This window comes from Salmo salar, chromosome 04 (genome assembly GCF_965601325.2).
Source record: "Salmo salar chromosome 04, fSalSal1, whole genome shotgun sequence".
Lineage (NCBI taxonomy): Eukaryota > Metazoa > Chordata > Actinopteri > Salmoniformes > Salmonidae > Salmo > Salmo salar.
The window spans coordinates 71,589,107-71,616,595 of NC_138294.1; the positions used below are offsets into that span (position 1 = coordinate 71,589,107).

Genomic DNA, 27,489 nt, shown 5'->3' on the forward strand with positions numbered 1-27,489 from the left:
CCCTGTGGGCACCTGGAGGACGAGAAAGAAAAAAACATTGCCAAATCAAACACAGCAGGTGAGAGACCACAGTAGGCCCCATTTGCGATTTCACAGCCTTCAGAAAAAGTATTCGTCTCCTTTCTGATTTTCTCTATTTTTGATACTGAATGTTATCAGATCTTCAACCGAAAACTAATATTAGATAACGGGAACCTGCATTTACAAATAACGAAACAAATGTATACTTATTTTACAATTGGCCCAGCATCGTCCGGGTTTGGCCGGGGTAGGCTGTCATTGTAAATAATAATTTGTTGTTAACTGACTTGTCTAGTTAAAAAGCATAAATAAAAGACAAATTATTTATTTAATTAACAAAGTTATGCAACAACTAATTCCCCAGTGTTTAAAAGTATTGCCCCCTTACACTCAATAACTGGTTGTGCCACATTTAGCTGCAATGACTGGAATCAACTGCTTCCTGTAGTTGTTGATCGGTCACTCACATCGCTGTGGAGGAATTTTGGCCCAGCCTTGCATGCAGAAGTGTTTTAACTCGTTTGTTTTATCTGTTTTATCTGCTCGTTTCAAGTCCTGCCACAACATCTCAATAATGATTAGGTCTGGACTTTGTGTAGGCCATTCCTAAACTTTTAATTTATTGCTTTTTAACCATTTTCATGTCAACTTGATTGTATGTTTTGGATCATTGTCTTGCTGCATGACCCAGCTAAGCTTCAGCTCACAGACGGATGGCCTGACATTGTATTGTAGAGTTCTCTGATACAGAGCAGAATTCATGGTTCCTTATATACTGCTAAAAAAAATAAAGGGAACACTTAAACAACACATCCTAGATCTGAATGAATGAAATAATCTTATTAAATACTTTTTTCTTTACATAGTTGAATGTGCTGACAACAAAATCACACAAAAATAATCAATGGAAATCCAATTTATCAACCCATGGAGGTCTGGATTTGGAGTCACACTCAAAATGAAAGTGGAAAACCACACTACAGGCTGATCCAACTTTGATGTAATGTCCTTAAAACAAGTCAAAATGAGGCTCAGTACTGTGTGTGGCCTCCACGTGCCTGTATGACCTCCCTACAACGCCTGGGCATGCTCCTGATGAGGTGGCGGATGGTCTCCTGAGGGATCTCCTCCAAGACCTGGACTAAAGCATCCGCCAACTCCTGGACAGTCTGTGTTGAAACGTGGCGTTGGTGGATGGAGCGAGACATGATGTCCCAGATGTGCTCAATTTGATTCAGGTCTGGGGAACGGGCGGGCCAGTCCATAGCATCAATGCCTTCCTCTTGCAGGAACTGCTGACACACTCCAGCCACAAGAGGTCTAGCATTGTCTTGCATTAGGAGGAACCCAGGGCCAACCGCACCAGCATATGGTCTCACAAGGGGTCTGGGGATCTCGTCTCGGTACCTAATGGCAGTCAGGCTACCTCTGGCGAGCACATGGAGGGCTGTGCGGCCCCCCAAAGAAATGCCACCCCACACCATGACTGACCCACCGCCAAACCGGTCATGCTGGAGGATGTTGCAGGCAGCAGAACGTTCTCCACGGTGTCTCCAGACTCTGTCACGTCTGTCACATGCTCAGTGTGAACCTGCTTTCATCTGTGAAGAGCACAGGGCGCCAGTGGCGAATTTGCCAATCTTGGTGTTCTCTGGCAAATGCCAAACGTCCTGCACGGTGTTGGGCTGTAAGCACAACCCCCACCTGTGGACGTCGGGCCCTCATACCACCCTCATGGAGTCTGTTTCTGACCGTTTGAGCAGACACATGCACATTTGTGGCCTGCTAGAGGTCATTTTGCAGGGCTCTGGCAGTGCTTCTCCTGCTCCTCCTTGCACAAAGGCGGAGGTAGCGGTCCTGCTGCTGGGTTGTTGCCCTCCAACGGCCTCCTCCACGTCTCCTGATGTACTGGCCTGTCTCCTGGTAGCGCCTCCATGCTCTGGACACTACGCTGACAGACACAGCAAACCTTCTTGCCACAGCTCGCATTGATATGCCATCCTGGATGAGCTGCACTACCTGAGCCACTTGTGTGGGTTGTAGACTCCGTCTCATGCTACCACTAGAGTGAAAGCACCGCCAGCATTCAAAAGTGACCAAAACATCAGCCAGGAAGCATAGGAACTGAGAAGTGGTCTGTGGTCCCCACCTGCTGAACCACTCCTTTATTGGGGGTGTCTTGCTAATTGCCTATAATTTCCACCTGTTGTCTATTCCATTTGCACAACAGCATGTGAAATGTATTGTCAATCAGTGTTGCTTCCTAAGTGGACAGTTTGATTTCACAGAAGTGTGATTGACTTGGAGTTACATTGTGTTGTTTAAGTGTTCCCTTTATTTTTTTGAGCAGTGTATAAAGACAAGTCGTCCAGGTCCTGAGGGAGCAAAGCATCCCCAAACCATCACACTACCACCATGCTTGACCGTTGGTATGAGGTTCTTAATGTGTTTAATTTATTTTGTCGCCAGAGATAATGGGACCCATCTAATCCAACAAGTTGACTCAAGTTTGACAAATAGCACCTGAAAGCACTTGGATGATCATCAAGACTCTTGGAAGAATGTTCTATGGACAGATGAGTCAAAATTATTACTTTTGGACGGCGTGGATAGGCCGTCATTATAAATAAGAATTTGTTCTTAACGCAATTGCCTAGTAAAATAAAGATTAAATTAAACAACAAAAAAATGTATTGGTCCCATTAAACGCAACATGCCCATCTATGGCCAAGGCTTTCGACTCTGTCAATCAACACATTCTTATCGGCAGACTCAACAGCCTTGGTTTCTCAAAGGATTGCCTCGCCTGGTTCACCAACTATTTCTCTGATAAAGTTCAGTGTGTCAAATTGGAGGGCCTGTTGTCGGGACCTCTGGCAGTCTCTATGGGGTGCCACAGGGTTCAATTCTCGGGCCGACTCTCTTCTCTGTATACATCAATGATGTCTCTCTTGCTGCTGGTGATTCTCTGATCCACCTCTATGCAGACGACACCATTTTGTATACCTCTGGCCCTTCTTTGGACACTGTGTTAACTAACCTCCAGACGAGCTTCAATGCCATACAACTCTCCTTCCGTGCCTCCAACTCCTCTTAAATGCAAGTAAAACTAAATGCATGCTCTTCAACCGATCGCTGTCCGCACCTGCCCACCCGTCCAGCATCACTACTCTGGACGGTTCTGACTTAGAAAATGTGAACAACTACAAATACCTAGGTGTCTGGTTAGACTGTAAACTCTCCTTCCAGACTCAGATTGAGCATCTCCAATCCAAAATTAAATCTAGAATCGGCTTCCTATTTCGCAACAAAGCATCCTTCACTCATGCTGCCAAACATACCCTGGTAAAACTGACCATCCTACCGATCCTCGACTTCGGCAATGTCATTTACAAAATAGCCTCCAACACCCTACTCAACAAATTGGATGCAGTTTATCACAGTGTCATCCGTTTTGTCACCAAAGCCCCATATACTACCCACCACTGCGACCTGTATGCTCTCGTTGGCTGGCCCTCGCTTCATACTCGTCGCCAAACCCACTGGCTCCAGGTCATCTACAAGTCTCTGCTAGGTAAAGCCCCGCCTTATCTCAGCTCACTGGTCACCATAGCAGCACCCACCTGTAGCACGCGCTCCAGCAGGTATACCTCACTTGTCACCCCCAAAACCAATTCTTCCTTTGGCCGCCTTTCCTTGCCTCCCTTATCCTACCTCATTTGCACACACTGTATATAGACTTTTTCTACTGTATTATTGACTGTATGTTTGTTTATTCCATGTGTAACTCTGTGTTGTTGTTGTGTGTCAAACTACTTTGCTTTATCTTGGCCAGTTGTAAATGAGAACTTCAACTACCTGGTTAAATAAAGGTGAAATAAAAAAAAAATCCAAAATGTAGCAATTTCAAGGATTTCACCGAGTTACAGTATAAGGAAATCAGTCAATTTAAATAAATTAAATCAGGCCCTAATCTATGGATTTCACATGATTGGGAATACTGTTGGCCACAGATACCTTTTAAAAAAGGTAGGGGGTGGATTAGAAAACCAGTCAGTATCTGGTGTGACCACCATTTGCCTCATGCAGCACGACACATCTCCGTCGCATAGAGTTGATCAGGCTGTTGATCGTGTCTCCCATTCCTCTTCAATGGCTGTGCGAATTTACTGGATATTGGCAGGAACTAGACATGTCGTACATGTCAATCCAGAGCAGCCTAAACATGCTCAATGGAGACATGTCTGGTGGGTATGCAGGCCATGGAAGAACGGACATTTTCAGTTTCCAGGAACAGATCCTTGCGACATGGGGCTGTGCATTATGCTGAAACATTAGGTGATGGCGGCGGATGAATGTCACGACAGTGGGCCTCATGATTTCATCACGGTATCTCTGTACATTCAAATTGCCATCAATAAAAAGCAATTGTGTTCGTTGTCCGTAGCTTATGCCTGCCCATACCATAACCCCACAGCCACCATAGGGCACTGTGCTCACAAAGTTGACATCAGCAAACTGCTCGCCTACATCACACCACACACGTGATCTGCTGTTGTGAGGCCGGTTGGACATACTGCCAAATTCTCTAAAACGGTTCTGGGGGAGGATTATGGTAGAGAAATGAACATTAAATTCTCTGGCAACAGCTTTTTTGTTGGACATTCCTGCTGTCAGCATGCCAATTGCACGCTCCCTCAACTTGAGACATATGTGGGATTGTGTTGGGTGACAAAACTGCACATTTTAGTGTGGCCTTTTATTGTCTCCAGCACAAGCTGTAATGATCATGCTGTTTAATCAGCTTCTTGATATGTTACACCTACCAGGTGGATGGATTTTCTTGGCAAAGAAGAAATGCTCACTAACAGGAATGTAAACAAATTTGTGAATAAAATTTGAGAGAAATAAGCTTTTGTGCCTATGGAACATTTCGGGGAGCTTGAATTTCAGCTCATGAAACTAACACTTTACATGTTGCATTTATATTTGTGTTCAGTGTTCTTTGACAAATTACTAACTTCTGTCAATAAATTGCTATATTGATTATGCTAACTATGTTAAATAATATGCAATAACAGTAGGAGCTAATGTAAATATTAGCAAACTACTATTCGCTTACTGTTATATAATGACTTTACGGTCACATGAGAAGACTTACAAGGTAGTGCAAGTGTATGGGTGTCCAATGTGTGCCCACGCAACTCCAATTAACGGAAAGCTGAGACCTTCCTTAGGCATAGGGTTGCAAAGGGTCGGAAATCTCCAGAATTATTTCAGATATTTTCCATAGGAATTTAAGCCCGGGAATTTTGCTTAAATTCATCAAAAAAGTTAGCTTATAACAGTGAACCTTTTTTTGTGGGATACACATAAGGCAATTCTAGGTCTTGTGGCATATTTTTGTTAAACTATTCCCAATTCAATGGAATTGCAACCCTCTGCATGCACAATGCATTCTTCCAACACATCACAATTCTCAAGATCTGCACAATAATGAGATGCTATTGAGCCCACACTACTACACTGTCTGAGCCAAGAACTACATGCTTTCTGGGAAGTTTTGATTACAATACTGGGTGAATATATTTTATATGACATACATGATTTTTTGTTAACTAGTAAATAGTAGCCTACAGCAAAGTGTGTTTAAATCATTTCTAACTTGTTAACAATTTCTGCTAGCTAGTTTTTGCTACCATGTGGGTTTTAGCTTGCTAACTTCTGCGTGTTAATTCACCTGTTTCCATACATGTTTCAGTTTAAAACATTTATCTTACAAAGGAGTTGTTTAATCTAACTGCTTAACTATTTATCGGTATATGGAATTGTATATATTTTTTTTTTACTCATTATTTTCTAATATCTTTACAGTAAAATGCCACGGGCACTATCTGATTTGTGGAGACATTTCACTGCAGCTAATGTAGAAGGAAAATCTGCGTACATTTGCAAATACTGTGCCAAATCATATGTGAAGAATGCAACAAAGATGCAGAATCACCAGAGGGAACTTTATGCTGAGGGAACTTTATTCACACAATTTGATTTGAAGTGCATAAAGTTCCCTCACAACAAGCAACCTCTGACAAAAAGTCCCTCTACTTATATTTGAGGTTAAAATGATGAATCAGACACCTTATCGATAGCAACAGCTCATGGTCCTCCTGGAATCAGAAGTGTTTTTGACTCAATGGAGGAACGTAGTCAGAGAAATGCTGATGAATGTCTTGCTCGAGCTGTGTATGCAATTGGTTAACCTCTGATGCTCACAGGCAATGTGCATTGGAAGAGATTTCTAAATGTTCTGCGCCCAGCATACACCCCTCCAACCAGACATGCTTTATCTACTATTTTGCTGGATGCAGAGTTCAATAGAGTTCAGGTGAAGGTCAAGCAAATCATAGAGAAAGCAGACTGTATTGCAATCATCTCTGATGGCTGGTTGAATGTTCGTGGGCAAGGAATAATTAACTACATCATCTCCACCCCTCAACCAGTATTCTACAAGAGCACAGACACAAGGGACAACAGACACACCGGTCTCTACACTGCAGATGAGCTGAAGGCAGTCATCAATGACCTTGGACCATAGAAGGTATTTGCACTGGTGACAGACAATGCTGCAAACATGAAGGCTGCTTGGTCTAAAGTGGAGGATTCCTACCCTCACATCACACCCACTGGCTTTGCTGCTCATGCATTTAATCTGCTCCTCAAGGACATCATGGCACTGAAAACAATGGATACACTCTACAAGAGAGCCAAGGAAATGGTTAAGTATGTGAAGGGTCATAGCAGCAATCTACCTCACCAAGCAAAGTGAGAAGAGTACGAGCACCACATTGAAGCTGCCCAGCAACACCCGTTGGGGTGGTGTTGTCATCATGTTTGACAGTCGCCTGGTAAAGGAAGGAGTCTCTCCAAGAAATGGCCATATCACAGTCTGCCGATATGGACAGCCCCATCAAGAGGATCCTCCTGGATGATGTATTTTGGGAGAGAGTGGTAAGCAGCCTGAAACTCCTGAAACCTATAGCAGTAGCCATTGCACAGATTGAGGGAGACAATGCCATCCTGTCTGGTGCTCAGACTCTGCTTGCAGATGTAAGAGAAGAAATCCGTACTGCCCTGCCCACTTCATTGTTGCTCCAAGCAGAGGAAACTGCAGTTCTGAAATACATCAAAAAGCGTGAAGACTTCTGCCTAAAGCCCATACACGCCGCAGTGTACATGTTGGACCCCAAGTATGATGGCAAGAGCATCCTGTCTGGTGCAGAGATCAACAAGGCCTATGGTGTCATCACTACCGTGTCTCACCACCTTGGCCTGGATGAGGGCAAGGTTCTTGGCAGTCTGGCGAAGTACACATCCAAGCAAGGGCTTTGGGATGGAGATGCAATATGGCAGTCGTGCAAAAATATCTCATTAGCTACCTGGTGGAAGGGACTTTGTGGATCTGAGGCTCTTTCCCCTGTTGCCTCCATCATCCTCCAAATCCCACTAACATCAGCTGCCTCAGAGCGCAACCGGTCCTTGTTTGGGAACACACACACCAAAGCACGCAACTGGCTGACCAATACAAGGGTTGAAAAATTGGTGGCCATCCGGGCAAATTTGAGGCCTTTTAAGCCTGACAACGAGCCATCCTCAACAAGGTTGGAAAGTGACTGTGAAGACGAGGCCTCAGAGTCTGATGTTTAAGAGGTGTACATTGAGGAGGTTCAGGGAGAAGACATGGAAGCCTGAGAGGAAGACAACCAAAGCTTTAGTTTCTAGACTATCATTTTACAGAGTTATGTTGAAAATGTTTTTTGGAGACGCGATGGATCATTGGGGATCATTCAATATTCCCTTTCTATTGATGTTCAGTGAAATCATCCCATGTGAAGAGTCAACTCATTTAATTAAAGTTTAATTCGTAACAATAGTTTTTTTCATTTCTACTGGAAGGATTTAATCATTTGCAATTATGTCTACTTATAAGGTAAAATGTTTGTTTCTGTCTCCATATGATATAGTAAATATATCCAATACAAAAAACATTACATTTAAATGGTATTAATATTAATTTGCATATATTTCCATTAATTCCCATATTTTCCCGTTAATTCCCACGGAAAGTTTCCACCTGTGAAAATTCTCCAAAATGTGCAATCCTACTTAGGCACTTTGCTGGAAGAGATCGAACAGAACACACTGTAACCTCTTTGGCTGGTTTCGTATTTATCCTTTATTTAACGAGAGATCACATTGAGATTTACATATCTTTTACAAGTGAGCGCTGGCCAAGAAAGACCGTAAACACAACATGACACAAAATTAAAACTTAACAATACATGGAAGTTAAAACCTTTGCATAGTACAGAAGAGAGTTTAAAAAAGTACGCTTTAAAACATGTGCAATTCGTGGTAAGAAACCCTCCAATCTAACTTAAAATCATCAATTGGAAGAAAATGATCCAGTTTCAGGTCCTTCTGCAAAGTGTTCCAAGGTGATGGGGCAGCAAAGCTAAAAGCAGTCTTACAAGATATCATGGCCTTACTCCAATATGGGAAAGACATAGTCGTACGCATAGGGCCTACCTATATTAACACAGATACTCGTAAGTGCAAAAAGAAGCTGCAGTTTCAACCCTTGGCAAAAAAACGTAGAAAGACATGGCAGCAAATGCAATTTTAAGAGCAAGTCCTGAAAAACGTGCCTGAAACTGGCATGATACAGGCGTTTGCTAACCTGAACAACAACTCTTAACTCAACATAATCCCCAGACTACCATGTCTTTGACAGAAAATTGAATAATTCAACAAACGGTAATTCAAGGTAGCACTAGACTTTTATTAAAACTGTTGAATCATCTTTATGGGATCCATTGACAACACAGTATGACAAATTCTTCTACAAAACATCTTCTAATTCTTCATTACAAACTATAAATGATGTTAATGAATTCCTGATCAATCCCTGACCAAATTACCCATTGACAGACATAATGGCGTCTAATGCCTTATTTTGCCCCGTTGGACTACATTCTTTCACAAATGGTAACCTCCAAAATCACCAGGGAGCGGTCTGAGGTAAATGTAGTTGATTTTTCCTTTTTAAGTGAACCACAGTGAATCAAGAATTTATCCCGGGACCTGGATACTGTGACAAATATGTCCCATGGTGAACGTAACCAAAAAGCCTACAAGGATTTGTTGCCAGTAACACCTAGAGGAGATGCATTGCGAGGTGCAAAAAGTACAAGGTTGTCGAGCAAGCCACATGGTGCATTAGCAACTCTCCCAGGGCATTCTGGTCCGACTCAAAAATAGAAATGTCAACTTTTTATTAAATATTCCGGCCTTTCCATCCAATGCTCAAAGTGCCATAGTGAGGCGTTTTATTTATTCCAGACTCCAGAAACCTTACAGAAGACAACTGAGGAGAGCAAGGCAAAAGATTGGAGAACCCTACTTGGTACTTTGAATGTAAAGAAACTCAGCAGCATGTTGAGACACAGTGGGGGAGAGGGAATAGGAAGGTGTTGGAAAGAAATTGTGATTGACATGGTGATGTGAGGATAAAATAGACATACGGATGAGGTCCGCTTAAGTTGTAGCACTTTCTTGGGCCTCTGAGATTGCAAAGCCTTTTGAGAGCAAACAATATACCTCTCAGGTGGCATGTTATTGATTATACAGTAAAAAGACTCGTGACTTGCAAAAAGCCCTCGCCCTGCTAAGGGGGTGTTGTCGTTAAAGGTACAATGCAACCGATTGTTTCTCAATATCAAATCATTTCTGGATAACAATTAAGTACCTTGCTGTAATTTTTTTCAATTAAAATTGTCAAAAATAAACTAAATTGCTTTTAAGCAACAAGCAATTTCTCAACCCTATTTTTTCCTAGTAATGTCTGGGAGTGGTCTGAGTGGGGAGGGGAAAACTGAAAATGATCTGTTATTGGCAGAGAGGTTTGGAACTCTTTTTCTTATTGGTCTATTAACTAATTTACTTTGGTGTCACCAGGCAGGCCAAAACTCCATCCCACCAAAACAGGCTGAAATTTCAGGCAGTCTTTTCAAACAATTTCACAGTATTATTCCAACCTCAGTGTGGAGATAAAAATGAAACACAGGAAAATCACATTGTTGACTGCGCTTGGCCTTTAAGCAAGAGGCCCTGCTTTTGAAAACATGTGCTATGCAAGGTCGTCACAGAGTACAGTGTGTTCAACCTCCACACCAAGTCCCCATAATGCCTACAAATAAAGAAATGAATAAATATTTCATCCTGCACTATTCCCTCTTATCACTGTTGCACAGAAGGCAAACCAATTTAATCCAAATAAAGTGTCGACCCTTTCAGCACTATGAAAGGGATCCAACTACAGCATAGGAGGAAGTAAAAATCAAGCAGTGGAATAAATAACTTCTGGCCTCTTTCCTGATGCACTCTGACAAAAGCACTGTGCGAATAAAAAAAATACATGCCGTTTCTCTTCCCCACAATTAGAGGTTGCAAGTGTTCTTTGTTCACTGCGAGCTTCAATGGAGTTGGTTAATGTACGATGCCGTGTCATCATTGGCTAGTTCACAAGGAATACAATAATTTATGTTTTAATAAGTACTACAAAAGATGAAGATACATTTTGGCATGGTTGAGATGTATTCAAAAGTATGGACGGCTCTGCAAAGAGGCTGCATACAAATTTAAAACTAAATAGCTTACCCTCTTCAAATACAAAAGCTAGAATGGAAATGTTGGTTTCCAATTACATGCATATTTTATATTTGGCTGTAAGCTGTTCTTGCTGGTTTTACGTATTTTGGAATATCCACAGGCAGTTAATGTAAGGGCTCTGTACTGGGAATATCAAACAAAATGTTGCGCTAAATTAAGTTTATTAGTCCGAGGGATTCTCATGAATTTCAACGAGGAGACTGTATGTGGATGTATTGCCATGGCCTTTAAACAGATGTCTTTTGGGTCATTGCAGATCAGTGGAGAAACATGGCTATGACCAGAGTATTCTATTAAGGTATTTGAATACACACATTTCTGTGTTTGATTAACCTCTAGCAGTACAAGGTCATTTTCTATGGAGACAACTTAATGTCAATAGTATTGAGTTATAATTATTAATATTAATAAAACTGAAAGCAAAAAGGGAATAAATGTGCCATAAGCAAAGAAAATGTGATTCAAACGTGTAAAAATAAATACATTTGAAAGCATTCAGAGGACGGGAGCACTACCATTGGTCACTTAATCTCTAGAGATTGAACAAAATCAACAATAAACACAAATGTATCCCATTAAATGATATCCCGATAAATATGATCATCCCACGACCAAAGAGAGATGCACAAACACTCGTGTTTGCTTTTCTATTCGAGAGCACAATAACAACTGTAACTATGTGCAGCTAAATGAGACTTTCACCAGTCTTAACTCAGGTACCCTCTCTGAATAAGAATGGTACCCACTTGCTCAACCCCATTATATTCAAATCAGTAGCTGTCACTTAAATGACACTATATCTTGTCGAACGTGAGGTCATGATCATTTGAGGGATTTGTATTCATGTTTATCCATAAATAAAGTGACATAATAATCTGACACAACCTGTGTTTACTGGATTAGTCCGTCATCTGTAAAAGCATTGAATTCATGTAAAAAATGCCCTGTATTATTTGACCTGTGTTATCAGTGGGCAAATATTGCAGAAAGAAATGTCATAAATAGAACTGACGTGATTCCTTAGTCTACATGCCAGAGAGGCATATCTGTTCTATATAACATATTTCAACAGAATGGTCGACAAAGTAGTACCCTGCTGAACACGCCCCCAGCACTATGTAAATTAAACATCACAGGCCTGTTGTTGTTGCATGAAAGGGGCATTTTAAGAGTCTCTGTTGCAAGTAAAGTAAAAATATTGTTTATTCAACCTTGAAATGATGCACTTTGAAATAGTTTTTCTCTGCAGTGTTTATGCAGAGGCAGTGTAATGCTGACCTTTAGTACTCAAGTAGAAAAGGTCGCTGATGTGATTTAAATGCACTTTCAAGGAATGACAACACCGCCATGGCCAATCCTGTATTATTCTTGGTGTACCAACACAAATGAGTATCTGTCAGTGCTCCAAGGTGACAGCTAAGAAGAATAACTACATAACTCAAACATCATGCCGTCAGCGACCTTAACTAACCTTAATTATTATAGATTTTTAAATAGAGTTTAATGTTTTTACAAAAGCACATCTCAATGCATTACCCTTAGAGTAAGTGCCTGTATTAGCACACATTACCCTTAGAGTAAGTGCCTGTATTAGCACACAATGAAAGTGCTAATATTTCCTGTTAAAGACAACTACAGTAAATGTAAAAATGTTTTGCGTGTGGAACTACCTGATATTGAAAATATAAATCAATGACATGGCGGGTTGGGTAAAATGGCATTTGATTACCTGGGAATTGACTTTATATTAGCATCAGAGGCTACAGTAAGCTTATTGGAAATTACGTCTTACCACAAGCAGCTTTGATTGCTTTGAGACAAAGTTATATATTTATTTTTGGTTAGCTTATATTGATTAACAATCCATGTACCGAGGAGAAATAAACAGATGTATAGCTCCTGGATAACTTCCAGACCACATTAGCATTTCCAATAGTCGACATGTCATTGCAGAATGGCGTCCCCGCGACTGCTAGGCCATTTGTACGTCTTCCATAGGCTATTACCATTGATCATGAATCTGCATCTGTTCAGTCGGGTCAACATCGTGAAATGATTTAGCATAGCATAACATAGCATTTTACAGGGTTGGGTAGGTTACTTTCTAAATGTAATCTGTTACAGTTACCTGTCCAACATTGTAATCTGTAATGTAACTTTTGGATTATAAATTAGTCAAATTGATTTACCTGAACATGACCCAAAAATGAAGGACTTATTAGGCTACTCTGTTATTTATGTTTTTGTTGTCATGGAGGACTGATGGGGCTCATTGTAGGGAAGTTGAACGTTCAGCCTGCTGCACAGACACTGTGGAGGCTCTAGCCTAGAGCGCCCAGTTAAATTGTGTTTGAGAGCACTTTTTTAAACTCTATAAATGGTTAAATATATGTAATAGTTGCTACAGCTTGTGAGTAAATTAGCTTTGCACGAGCCAGAACGGCTCCTGTTTCTGTAGCATGAGGCGTTTGATGTACACGTAGACCACCTGGACAGGACGCTAGCAGGGCTTTACCTCCAATCAATCTCCTTAATGCTGAGTGCCAAGCAGAGATGCATCAGGTCACATTTCTACAGTCTTTGGTATGACTCGTACAGGTATTGAGCTCACAACCTTCCAATCTCAGGGTGGACACTAACCACAAAGGCAATGAGTTGGTCAGCTTGTCAGTGGACAACATATACTATGATCATAAATTGACATGTTGAATTATTTTGTCATATTCAAATATTTTATATTGCGCTCATTTCCCTAATGAGCTTGCATTTTCTACCACATGAATTGAGCGGAAGTACACATCCTTTTAACATCACGTTGGTGATGTTAATATAAAAGTTTATAGTCATCAAGATGATACTAAATCGATTTCTTTAAAACATTGTGGCACAAGGAGATGAGTTGATAAATGGCTACTACAGGTTCTCATCTATCGACATGTACATGTAGTATACCCAAGTTCGCGCAAAAAAGGTACATGTCACCATGGTTATTGTCCCAGTTCCATTGATTTCTATAGGATATCGATGTGAGTGATTCATTTGTGCATGGTATTGATAATAGTAGAACAAGCTAATCAATTCCAGTTTAGAGTTGCCGCTTGGTAAATCTTGGTGTGTGTGCAGTTTATAAGGCACAAATTTAGAAAATTGTGTCGGGAGTCATTTTTATGCTTGGCTTCAAAATATCACAACCTCTTTAAACATTTGTATTATGAATTTGGACATTTAAAACCGTTGTTTTGACACTGGGCTATAAATCAAAAATAGATGACAACCGGAAGCAGCAACAGTATCATTTAACATATGTTTTAGGAATATAAATTACCTTAAAAAAATGTTTTAACCATTTTCCAACAGGATTCTACTTAATCATGTATAAAACCACTGAATGAGGCCAAAAAGGTGCTTTGATTTATTGATTTTGATGATATAACTGAAATCGTGAAAATCCGTTGGTCTTGCTTCAAAACATGGTTGAAAAATAAAATGCTGCTCTCATGGCATGCATTGAACACTACCGAAAATGTTTATTTGCTTGTGAAAAATTAATGCCATCCTGCATTTTCTAAAGGCCTATTGTTTACATTTCTTTGTGACATTTTGATATCTCAATCATTTGCAGCTGTTGAAGTATGCGAGTTTGAGCATGTGTCCGTTAAACACAAATTAGATTGAACAATAAAACGCCGTCTTCTTAAATGAAACTTGTTTTGTAAGTGGTTTATTATGTGGAGCACAATACCACGGAGGAATTTAGAAGGGAGGAACTCCCTCAAACTTCTATTCCATTGCTTGGGATCGGCACTCTGCAGCTGTTGCGAGAGCACATTTTTCACTGGCTGTCCACAGGTCGCAAAAACAATTATTGATAGGCAGATTTCACCACTGCTGTCGTTCTTACCTGCAGCACCCCCTGAAAAATTTGAATAAATGATATGGAGGATTTTTGAAAAGAAGGGTGAGAAGTGGTCATTAACCATATTCGACACAAGCATTTGATAGAGGATATCGCAATCTACAATGGTCCTGCAATAATCAGGCAAGTGGCCATTTTCAGGCAATATCGATCAACCATTCTTAGAATTTTACATACTGGAATGCCTTAACTGTGACCTCTGGTAAACACTACAGTTCAGAAATGGCAAATCCAACAACATCCTACCACATTAATTGGCTTTGCATTATCATTCTAATTATAAAACATATATAAAAACAACAATGGTGTAGTGGGCTTAGTTAAGACAAGAGAGATGGGGGGGGGGGGGAGGGGGGACTTTCCACACAGACACCCCAGCCCAGCTCTGTTCAGTCGGAGTTCATTGATTCTCTTCCAACCACACTGGTGAACCAACCCCACACGGCTCCTGCCTTTGCAACACCAGGATAGTGGGTTTGATTCCCAGGATCACACAGATGTGAAATGTATGCATGCACGACTGTAAGTCGCTTTGGAGAAAAAGAGTCTGCTAAATGGCGTATCATCCGCACTGTCATGGCCAAAGCCTTTCATTACAACACAGATCAAAGAAGCAGGCAGAAATGTTTGTAGCTTGCAACTTTGGTGGAACCATTTGTATGATGCAATGACAGTATTTGAAACAACCTTGCCAGTGGCAGTGCGGCTTAAATGAGACGACGGTAAATGAGATGTCGGTACACTTGTTTGGGGAATAGGAGATTTGTCCCGAGTTGGCTTCACTTGCTCAGAGCAATTGACACCGTGAGGAAAGAAATATCCACACACACAGGCTGTAAGCTGTTGGGATAGGCTGTTGGTTCCTCTGATGGGCTCCCGGCGTGCGGGAGAGTGTATGAGCCTTCAGTTAATTGAGCTGGACACAAAGCCCAGCAAATGGGGGAAGCACCCGCATGAATCATATTGACTCTCACAACCGCCCCCACCCCACACACACACGGAAACAGGCCACTGGGGCGCTAGCTTCTGCTTGCCTCGTACAAACGAATTACACAGCATCAATGTAAATACAATAAATCAAGGCATCAGAGACAAGCTCTTGTTTCCCTGTTGCCAGCGAATAACAATAGCTAATCCAATGTATTAGTGCACTAAAGGAGGGTAAAAGTCAGACATTGCTGAGGCGCACAACTACTACTTCTGGGCAAAAGTCGTGTAGAGGTTTTATTTTTCTTATACATTTTCAAAAACATTTAAGAGACTTTCAAAGTAAATTATAAGTCAGAATAAACTCCCAGCACTTAAGTAAAGAAGAGGACATGACAGAGCCATACAGAAGCATATTACCTTGGGCTCCTGAGTGGCGCAGCGGTCTAAGACACTACATCTCAGTGCTAGAGGCATCACTACAGACAACCTGGTTCAAATCCAGGCTGTATCACAACTGGTTGTGATTGGCAGTTCCAGAGGGCGGTGCGCAATTGGCCCAGCGTCGTGCCAGTGTAGGCCATCATTGTAAATAAGAATTTGTTCTTAACTGACTTGCCTGGTTAAATAAAGGTTAAATGAAAAAAAAAACAACTAGCAGCTCTCTAAGACAATTTTCAACAAAAAGACATTTGAATGTACTGTATTTGTGTAGTTTGAATCTAAAAAGGAATGCCAATATTTCACATGTAGAGTCATTGACACAATGGCATTGATAAACATAATTAATAATCATAATTTTGACAATAATAATGGTTTCTCAGGGACCTTGAATCCAAATAAAGCTCTGTTTCTGTCAGGTACATGTTTTCATAAAGATACAGTATAGGGATATGCATACCGTATACAGAACTGCCTCATTCAATTCTAGGAACCAAATGAGACGAATACAATTAAGTTCATACATAGCCCTATCTTCCACGCTTACATCTCCTCCATATTGTCTCAAGCAGCATAACATGTCACTACATCTGTTTACACTGGACCAAACTAGTAATTGTGTTATAATTACATACACGGAAAGCATGAAAGTCACCTTGTTACCACCTAACCAAGGGGAGGGTGCAAATAATCGAAGATGGATGGAATAATCATCGCACAATTAATGGACAATTAGAGTAATCGGTTGGATTTGCCGAGGCCTAAAAATCAAGTGTGACCGAAGACAGTCGTTCTGATTGGGCGGGCCTGGGTGGGCTGCTCGGAGTGTGCTGCGGTCGGATTAGCTCACAGCTGAAAATCACCTCGTCTTCGAGGTTACGACGCACACAAATGAAGGTGCCCTTTGCAAATAACACACATTAGGCTTCTCTAAAGTCACCAGGGCCGGGGTGGCACGGAAATGGCGGCTCACATAAAAAAAACACCACAAAATGCTCCAGGTTTCCCGTCAGGGACGACTGCCAATTATGATTCGGCTCAATAAGCACTGCCTTTAACTATATTTCATATATTGGCATGCCTCGTCTCTGTACCTCAGTTTAACATTTCACAGGCAAGGACATGCATGATACCTTGCAGACAGACAGGCATGATATTAAATGTCCAGGCACATCCCAATTAAAATTCCTCACACCCTCCTCCGTAACCGACAATGCGCTGAAAGGCATCAATTGTCTCAATAAAAATAAATAACACTTATTTTCAGCGAAAGCCTGCTTTGCTATTTAGCCTTTGCTGTGGGGTATTTGGATTCGACGAGAGCACCAAGCTGTTCCTAATGAGTACACACACATACAGTGCATGGCAGCAGACGTGCATCCAACACGCACTATGATAAACTAACCAGACTACTTCCTACAGAGACAGGTTAGCTAGTCGTCCTAAATCTCAGTTTCTCTCCTGGTTGGCACAGAGCAACAGTCGGTGGCAAAGGCTAAGCGACTAGTTGGTTCTAACGGCCTTGTGATCTTATAAATAACATTGCTTGGTTGCCTTTCAAATCGATCACAGCCTTGAACCTGTGGTGCCAGCTAGACTTGTAGGTCTGACCTGCCTGCATGCCTGGCTGCCTCTCTCCTCCTCCTTGCACTGTGCACGATCAATCAAAGCAGAAGCCTGGCACTTCTACAAAAATGACAGCCCCTAATTGGTTGCCATGAGAGGTCTATCATTGCCCTGGGTTTACAGTGGCAGCGGAGAGTTCACTGTGGAGAAGGTTAACTAACTCCAATGCTTAGGACAGAGCCGACTCTCGAAAGCTTGATCACCCCTTTCCACACATTCACTCTGAAGTAAAAAAAAGACCGTCTTGCCCACACATACTATAAGCGTTCGTGTGTGTGTGGTTGTGTGAGTGTGTAGTGTACGCTCTTTTAACACACATTTTCTTAACTCTGAAAAACCCAACTGATCATTACTCACCGGCTTTCATCAAACGCTCTACATGATTTCTAACCCAAAGGCTGGTTCAAAGCCGTAATTTCCGCAAGTGAGCTGACGTCTTCATTTGTTCCGGTTGGGTCAGCGAGGAGATTTAGAGCCCTCCCCCACGAGGGTGACATCTGCCTGATGTCTGCACACGGCCGTTAGCGTCCGTTGACGCCCGAGGGGTCGAGGCGATGGGGTTTAAGGTTGCGGAAGTACCATCTTAAGCACCGCGGACATTGTCCTTCAGAGTGGAGGGAGAACCAACAGGCTGTGGAGGATGTGCATGACTGGTGGGGAGAGAAGCCTTGAGACAAGGGATGGGAGTGGGGAGTGTGAACGTGACGTCTGAGACTGTGCATCAGTCTCTCTTAAACAGTAGATGGATGGAGCTGTGGAAGTGGACTGGATCATTATCATACAGTACAGTGTTCATTTACTGTTTTTCTAACACTACCAGAGGTCTTGGATTACTTATACCAAAGCTGTGGGGAGATTCCTCAATGGTGAACTGTTATTTTGTAGGGACATTTGGCTCCATGTACAGTAAGTATGGACATCTGAGGGTGCAAGTATTGAGTGACAGCCCCACAGGTCAAAATAGATCATTAAAATTAAACATGTTAAAGATGATAACAGGTTATTTCGGCTTGGCTGGTACATGTTATCGTTTTTGTTTCACTGTGAAATTTGCTGGTTGGGGACCAACAACACACTTAAGAGGTAACTCACCCACAGGTAAAATAGAATTACTTAATTATACACCAATTTGGTATAGGGGTGCTTTGAACCCTACCAGCAAATTAAAAGGGAGAGGAGAATGTCAACATTGTCATTTCAAATCATTAAACGTGGTAACTCGGAATGGGTCGTAACATTACAACTTAACAGTCAGCCAAATAGTTTAATGTTAACATCCCCTTAACAGTCACAGTTGCGGGTGCTCATGGTCGGGACCAATGATGTGTATAAACCCTGGATGTCTGACAAGGGGGCACTTTGGAAGCCACAAAGCAGCCATTTTGGTACTCCTCCATAGTGAAACGTTTTTTTTGGGAAGCTATAGAAACGCAATTGACGTCTACATTTGTTTTTGACAAATATTCTATTACAGACACTTTAATGCAAACTTTGAAATTATATTATGTGAACTGAACATTAGTGAGGTTGGGCACTGATATTAGTCAATTAGACCTGGCTCACAGTTTGCGTTCCAATTTAACCCAAAAGGTGTTCGATGGGGTTGAGGTCAGGGCTCTGTGCTTGCCAGTCAAGTTCCTCCACACTGATCTCGACAAACCATTTCTGTATGGACCTCGCTTTGTGCACATGGGCATTGTCATACTGAAACAGGTAAGGGCATTCCACAAATTGTTGCCACAAAGTTGGAAGCACAGAATCGCCTAAAATGTAATTGTATGCTGTTAAGATATCCCTTCACTGGAACTAAGGGCCCTACTCCAAACCATGGAAAAACAGCCCCAGACCATTATTCCTCTTCACCAAACTTTACAGTTGGCACTAGCATTCAGGCAGGTAGTGTTCTCCTGGCACCCGCCAAACCCAGATTCGTCCATCGGACTGCCAGATGGTGAAGCGTGATTCATCACTACAGAGAATGCGTTTCCACTGCTCGAGTCCAATGGCGTCGAGCTTTACACCACTCCAGCCGATGCCTGGGATTGTGCATGATCGACATACTTTTGTATGCATGCATGCATGCATGTATGCATGTATGTATGCATGTATGTATGTATGTATGTATGCATGCATGTATGTATGTATGTATGTATTCCTGGTGTAACTCTGGCAGTTGTTGTTGCCATCCGGTACCTGTCCCGCAGGTGTGATGTTCGGATGTACCGATCCTGTGCAGGTGTTGTTACACGTGGTCTGCCACTGCGAGGATGATCAGATGTCCGTCCTGTCTCCCTGTAGCGCTGTCTTAGGTGTCTCACAGTACGGACATTGCAATTTATTGCCCTAGCCACATCTGCAGTCCTCATGCCTCCTTGGAGCATGCTTAAGGCACCTTCACGCAGATAAGCATGGACCCTGAGCATCTTTCTTTTGATGTTTTTCAGAGTCAGTAGAAAGGCCTCTTTAGTGTCCTACGTTTTCATAACTGTGACCTTAATTGCCTACCGTCTGTAAGCTGTCAGTGTCTTAACGACTGTTCCACAGGTGCATGTTCATTAATTGTTTATGGTTCATTGAACACGCATGGTAAACAGTGTTTAAACCCTTTATAATGAAGATCTGTGAAGTTATTTGGATTTTACGAATGATCTTTGAAAGACAGGATCATGAAAATGGGCCGTTTCTTTTTTTGCTGAGATTATGAAATAACACATATGGAATCATGTAGTAACCAAAAAGTGTTAAACAAATGAAAATATATTTTATATTTGAGATTCTTAAAAGTAGCCACCCTTTGCCTTGATGACAGCTTTGCACACTCTCAACCAGATTCATGAGGTAGTCACCTGGAATGCATTTCAATTAAGAGGTGTGCCTTGTTAATTTGTATAATTTATTATCTTCTTAATGCGTTTGAGCCAATCAGTTGTGATGTGACAAGGTAGGGGTGGTATACGGAAGATAGCCCTATTTGGTAAAAGACCAAGTCCATATTATGGCAAGAACAGCTCAAACAAGCAAAGAGAAATGAGTCCATCATTACTTTAAGACATGTAGGTCAGTCAATCCAGAAAATGTCAAGAATTTTGAACGTTTTTCAAGTGCAGTCGCAAAAACCATCAAGCACTATGATGAAATTGGCTCTCGTAAGGACCGCCACAGGAAAGGAAGACCCAGAGTTAACTCTAATGAACTTATCCTCCGCAGCAGAGTTAACTGCACCTCAGATTGCAGCCCAAATAAATGCTTCCCAGAGTTCAAGTAACAGACACATATTAACATCAATTGTTCAGAGGAGACTGCATGAGTCAGGCCTTATGGTTGAATTGCTGAAAATAAACCACTACTAAACGACACCAATAATAAGAAGAGACTTTCTTGGGCCAAAAAAACACAAGCAATGGACATTAGACTGGTGGAAACCTGTCCTTTGGTCTGATGAGTCCAAATTTGAGATTTGTCGTGTCTTTGTGAAATGTAGAGTAGGTGAACGGGTGATCGCCGCATGTGTGGTTCTCACCGTGGCGTTTGGAGGTGGTGGTGTGATGGTGCTTTGCTGGTGCTTTGACACAGTGTGATTTATTTAGAATTGAAGACACACCTTTATTTAACCAGGTAGGCCAGTTGAGAACAAGTTCTCATTTACAACTGCGACCTGGCCAAGATAAAGCAGAGTGACAAAAACAACGACACAGAGTTACACATGGGATAAACAAACGTACAGTCAATAACACAATAGAAAAATCTATGTACAGTCTGTGCAAATGAAGTAAGGAGGTAAGGCAATAAATAGGCCAATAGTGGCGAAGTAATTACAATTTAGCAATTTACACTGGAGTCACTTTTGCAGATGCGGATGTGCAAGTAGAAATACTGGTGTGCAAAAAAGAAAAATAAATATGGGGATGAGGTAGGAAGTTGGGTAGATGGGCTATTTACAGATGGGCTGTGTACAGCTGCAGCGATCGGTAAGCTGCTCTGACAGCTGAAGCTTAAAGTTAGTGAGGGAGAAATAAGTCTCCAATTTCAGTGATTTTTGCAGTTCGTTCCAGTCACTGCCAGCAGAGAACTGGAAGGAAAGGCGGCCAAACGAGGTGTTGGCTTTGGGGATGACCAGTGAAATATACCTGCTGGAGCGCGTGCTACGGGTGGGTGTTGCTATGGTGACCACTGAGCTGAGATAAGGTGGAGCTATACCTTGCAAAGACTTATAGATGACCTGGAGCCAGTGGGTTTGGCGACAAATATGTAGCGAGGACCAGCCACCGAGAGCATACAGGTCACAGTGGTGGGTAGTATATGCGGCTTTGGTGACAAAATGGATGGCACTGTGATAGACTGCATCCAATTTGCTGAGTAGAGTGTTGGAGGCTATTTTGGAAATGACATCACCGAAGTCGGATCGGTAGCATGGTCAGTTTTACGAGGGTATGTTAGGCAGCATGAGTGAAGGATGCTTTGTTGCGAAATAGGAAGACAATTCTAGACTTAACTTTGATGTCAGTCTGGAAGGAGAGTATACAGCCTAACCAGACACCTAGGTATTTATAGTTGTCCACATATTCTAAGTCAGAACTGTCCAAAGTAGTGATGCTAGTCGGGCGGGCGTGTGCGGGCAGCGGTTGGTTGAAGAGCATGCATTTAGTTTTACTAGCATCTAAGAGCAGTTGGAGGCCACGGAAGGAGTGTTGTATGGCGTTGAAGCTCGTTTTGAGGTTTGTTAACACAGTGTCCAAAGAAGGGTCAGAAGTATACAGAATGATGTCGTCTGCGTAGAGGTGGATCAAAGAATCACCCGCAGCAAGAGCGACGCCATTGATGCATACAGAGAAAAGAGTCCAGCATGGCTACCACAGCATTCTGCAGCAATACGCCATCCCATCTGGTTGCACTTAGTGTGACTATAATTTGTTTTTCAACAGGACAATTACCCAACCCACCTCCAGGCTGTGTAAGGGCTATTTGACCAAGAAGGAGAGTGATGGAGTGCTACATCAGATGACCTGGCCTCCACATTCCCCCGACCTCAACCCAATTGAGATGGTTTGGGATGAGTTGGACCGCAGATTAAAGGAAAAACAGCCAAGTGCTCAGCATATGTGTGAACTCCTTCAAGACTGTTGGAAAAGCATTCCAGGTGAAGCTGGTTGAGAGCATGCCAAGGGTAGGCATCAAGGCAAAGGGTGGCTATTTTGAAGAATCTAAAATATATTTGTATTTGTTTAACACTTTTTGGGTTACTACATTATTCCATGTGTTATTTCATAGTTTTTATGTCTTCACTATTATTCTACAATGTACAAAATAGTAAAAAATAAAGGAAAAGCCTTGAATGAGTAGGTGTGTCCAAACTTTTTACTGGTACTGTATATATTTTCCTTTGTTATTTTCCACATACCCCAGCATCCCTCCCCTAATTGGAGTAAACTAATACACAACACTTAGGCTCCTACCTCCAGCTTACACATACTATATAGATTTTACGGACACATATTTTACAATAGTTATCTTTTGTTTGTTTTTAGTTTCATCCTTCAGCTCCACTCAACCTCCCATCTAACTGTGAACACCATCGAGTTTTGATAATTTGTTTTTGATTCTATTACTTTTCAACTGTGCTGTTTCACGAAAGTTCTAAACCTTTCTATTCATATTGACTCTACATATTGTAAATTATTTTTTTGTGCTAAGAGTAATATTATATTATTGATTGATTGACTATGACTTTTAAAATCCCCAGCAGTGCTATTTGCAGAGTTAGCACGAGGTAATTGTTGCAATTCTTCAGCCATTCCTGGACCTGCGGTCAAAAACAAGCTACATATGGACAGTACCAAAACAAATGATCTAATGATTCTGTCTCTTTGCAGCAAAATCTGCAGAGCTGGGATGGTTAAATCCCCCATAGACATACCATTCTATTGGTTGCAAGAATTTTGTATAATAATGCTTCTGAATCAGCGTTGTTTTGTGTATCAGTTCATAAACCATGAAATCAGCGCATCGAAAATCTCTTCACAACTACACTGCTCAAAAAAATAAAGGGAACACTAAAATAACACATCCTAGATCTGAATGAATGAAATAATCTTATTAAATACTTGTTTCTTTACATAGTTGAATGTGCTGACAACAAAATCACACAAAAATAATCAATGGAAATCCAATTTATCAACCCATGGAGGTCTGGATTTGGAGTCACACTCAAAATTAAAGTGGAAAACCACACTACAGGCTGATCCAACTTTGATGTAATGGCCTTAAAACAAGTCAAAATGAGGCTCAGTAGTGTGTGTGGCCTCCACGTGCCTGTATGACCTCCCTACAACGCCTGGGCATGCTCCTGATGAGGTGGCGGATGGTCTCCTGAGGGATCTCCTCCCAGACCTGGACTAAAGCATCCGCCAACTCCTGGACAGTCTGTGGTGCAACGTGGCGTTGGTGGATGGAGCGAGACATGATGTCCCAGATGTGCTCAATTGGATTCAGGTCTGGGGAACGGGAGGGCCAGTCCATAGCATCAATGCCTTACTCTTGCAGGAACTGCTGACACACTCCAGCCACATGAGGGTTAGCATTGTCTTGCATTAGGAGGAACCCAGGGCCAACCGCACCAGCATATGGTCTCACAAGGGGTCTGAGGATCTCATCTCGGTACCTAATGGCAGTCAGACTACCTCTGGCGAGCACATGGAGGGCTGTGCGGCCCCCCAAAGAAATGCCACCCCACACCATGACTGACCCACCGCCAAACCGGTCATGCTGGAGGATGTTGCAGGCAGCAGAACGTTCTCCACGGCGTCTCCAGACTCTGTCACATGTGCTCAGTGTGAACCTGTTTTCATCTGTGAAGAGCACAGGGCGCCAGTGGCGAATTTGCCAATCTTGGTGTTCTCTGGCAAATGCCAAACGTCCTGCACGGTGTTGGGCTGTAAGCACAACCCCCACCTGTGGACGTCGGGCCCTCATACCACCCTCATGGAGTCTGTTTCTTACCGTTTGAGCAGACACATGCACATTTGTGGCCTGCTGGAGGTCATTTTGCAGGGCTCTGGCAGTGCTCATCCTGCTCCTCCTTGCAAAGGCGGAGGTAGCGGTCCTGCTGCTGGGTTGTTGCCCTCCTACGGCCTCCTCCACGTCTCCTGATGTACTGGCCTGTCTCCTGGTAGCGCCTCCATGCTCTGGACACTATGCTGACAGACACAGCAAACCTTCTTGCCACAGCTCGCATTGATGTGCCATCCTGGATAAACTGCACTACCTGAGCCACTTGTGTGGGTTGTAGACTCCGTCTCATGCTACCACTAGAGTGAAAGCACCGCCAGCATTGAAAAGTGACCAAAACATCAACCAGGAAGCATAGGAACTGAGAAGTGGTCTGTGGTCACCACCTGCAGAACCACTCCTTTATTGGGGGTGTCTTGCTAATTGCCTATAATTTCCACCTGTTGTCTATTCCATTTGCACAACAGCATGTGACATTTATTGTCAATCAGTGTTGCTTCCTAAGTGGACAGTTTGATTTCACAGAAGTGTGATTGACTTGGAGTTACATTGTGTTGTTTAAGTGTTCCCTCTATTTTTTTGAGCAGTATATTTTGCAATCTATATGTCACAGCTGTACATTTTTTGGTCCTTAAATGAAACTGGTATCCTGTTTAATTTATGACAATTTTCTTTAGCCAATGTTCGTCTTTAATGCAGGACCGACAGACAAGTTCCTTACCTTCTACTTGCCTCTTCCATTTTTGCGGTAATGCTGCAATTAGTTGGTTGTAATTTTTAGTAGAGCAGACATTTCCATATATTTTTGTTAGCATCATGTGTGACAACTCCACAGTCCCATTTATGATATCATTTACAAAGGTTATACATTTTTTAAACATTTCTTCCCAAAATATAGTTTTTTTAAAAAATTAGTTTATACTTGAGTTGAACCATAATATTTGTTATATTGGTTCTGTCTTTTCTGGTGGATTAAACTGAAATTGCAACCAACTTACTATGGCTTGTTTTAAAAACTGCAATATTTTGGAGAGCATTTCATTTTCAAATAACTGGACGTGAGAGGTTGTAATCTGAATAAAGGGAAAAAGAACATTCTTGAACATGGGGTGAGACATTCTTACTAATATGCTAGAGAACCAGTTCGGATTCAAGTATAATTTTTTTGTATGACTGAAGCCTTTAGTGAGAGGTCTAATGCATTAATATTTAATCATTTCTGCCCTCCGAATTCATATTAATTATATAAATAGGCCAGTTTAATTTTGTCTGGCTTGTGGTTCCAAATAAAATGGAATATTTTTTGCTCATATCATTTAATAAACAAGTCGCTAGGTTTAGTCAAGGCCATAAGCAAATAGGTAAACTGGGATATGACTAAAGAGTTAAATCATGGTGAATTTTTAAACAAATAGACAGGCATGTTTCCTTGAAGCTGTGCTGCGTCATTTTCCCTACATTTACCCCCACGTGGGCCAGACCCCTAGCAATTTGAGTTCTAGTCAATGAGCTTCAACTTCTCACATTTGAGTGACAGCTAGCAACAGGCCTGCTGAAAGTTATCCAATGAGGTTGCATGGCCTAATGGCTCAGTGGACCCAGCAGAGAGCGCGCGAGAGAAAGCAATGATGTGGTGCACATACACTCAGGGGACAGTTTATACCCATCTAGTAGCAGGTCGGACCACCCCTTTGCCTCCAGAACAGCCTGAATTATTCGGGGCATTCTACAAGGTGTCGGAAACATTCCACAGGGATGTTGGTCCATGCTGACGCGATGGCATCATGCAGTTGCTGCAGATTGGATGGAGGTACATTCATGCTGCGAACAGCCCGTTCCATCTCATCCCAAAGATGTTCTATTGGGTTGAGGTCTGGGGACTGCCCAGGCCACTCAAGTAAACTGAACTCGCTGTCAAGTTCCAGGCAATGTTTTTCCACTCTTCAAATGTCCAGTATTGGTTATCGCATGCAGTGGTGTAAAGTACATAAGTAAAAATATTTTCAAGTACTACTTAAGTCGTTTTTTGGAGCATCTGTATTTTACGATTTATATTTTTGACAACTGACTTTTACTTCACTACTAAAGAAAACAATGCACTTTTTACATCAAACATTTTCCCTCACACCCAAAAGTACTCGTTACATTTTGAATGCTTAGCACTACAGGAAAATGGTCCAATTCACACATTTATCAAGAAAACATCCCTGGTCATCCCTACTACTTCTGATCTGGCGGTGTTGGAGTGTGCCCCTTGCTATCTGTAAATAAATAAAAAACAAGAAAATCGTTCCGTCTACTTTGCTTAATATAAGGAATGCGAAATGATTTATAATTGTACTTTTGATACTTAAGTATATTTTAGCAATTACATTTACTTGTGATACTTAAGTATATTTAAAACCAAATACTTTTAGACTTTTAGTCAAGTAGTATTTTACTGGGTGACTTTCACTTGAGTCTTTTTATATTAAGGTATCTTTACTTTTACTCCAGTATCACAATTGGGTACTTTTTCCACCACTGATCGCATGCCCACTGGAGATGCTTCTTCTTGTTCTTAGCTGATAGGAGTGGAACCTGGTGTGGTCATAATCTGCAATAGCCCATCCGTGACAAAGATTGAGGAGTTGTGTGTTCCAAGATGCTGTTCTGCACACCAAAGTTGTATTGCACCATTATTTTTCCATTTGTCCTGTTAGCTGGCATGATTCTTGCCATTCTCTTCGACCTCATCAACGAGTTGTTTTCACCCGCAGGACTGCCGCTGACTGGATGTTTTTTTGTTTGTCGCACCATTCTCGGTAAACCCTAGACACTGTCAT

The 27,489-nt window shown here is 41.9% G+C and overlaps 1 protein-coding gene across 4 annotated transcripts in view; it reads right to left on the bottom strand.

Moving 5' to 3' along the window:
- ntm (neurotrimin) overlaps positions 1-27,489 on the bottom strand; it is a 467,218-nt gene that overhangs the window by 90,506 nt on the left and 349,223 nt on the right. For all 4 annotated transcript variants that reach the window (XM_014197606.3, XM_014197609.3, XM_014197608.3 and 1 more), the window contains one exon: positions 1-12. This exon is cut by the window's left edge and continues 221 nt beyond it. In XM_014197606.3, coding sequence (XP_014053081.1) covers positions 1-12 — 12 coding nt within the window. The remainder of the gene's footprint in view (positions 13-27,489) is intronic.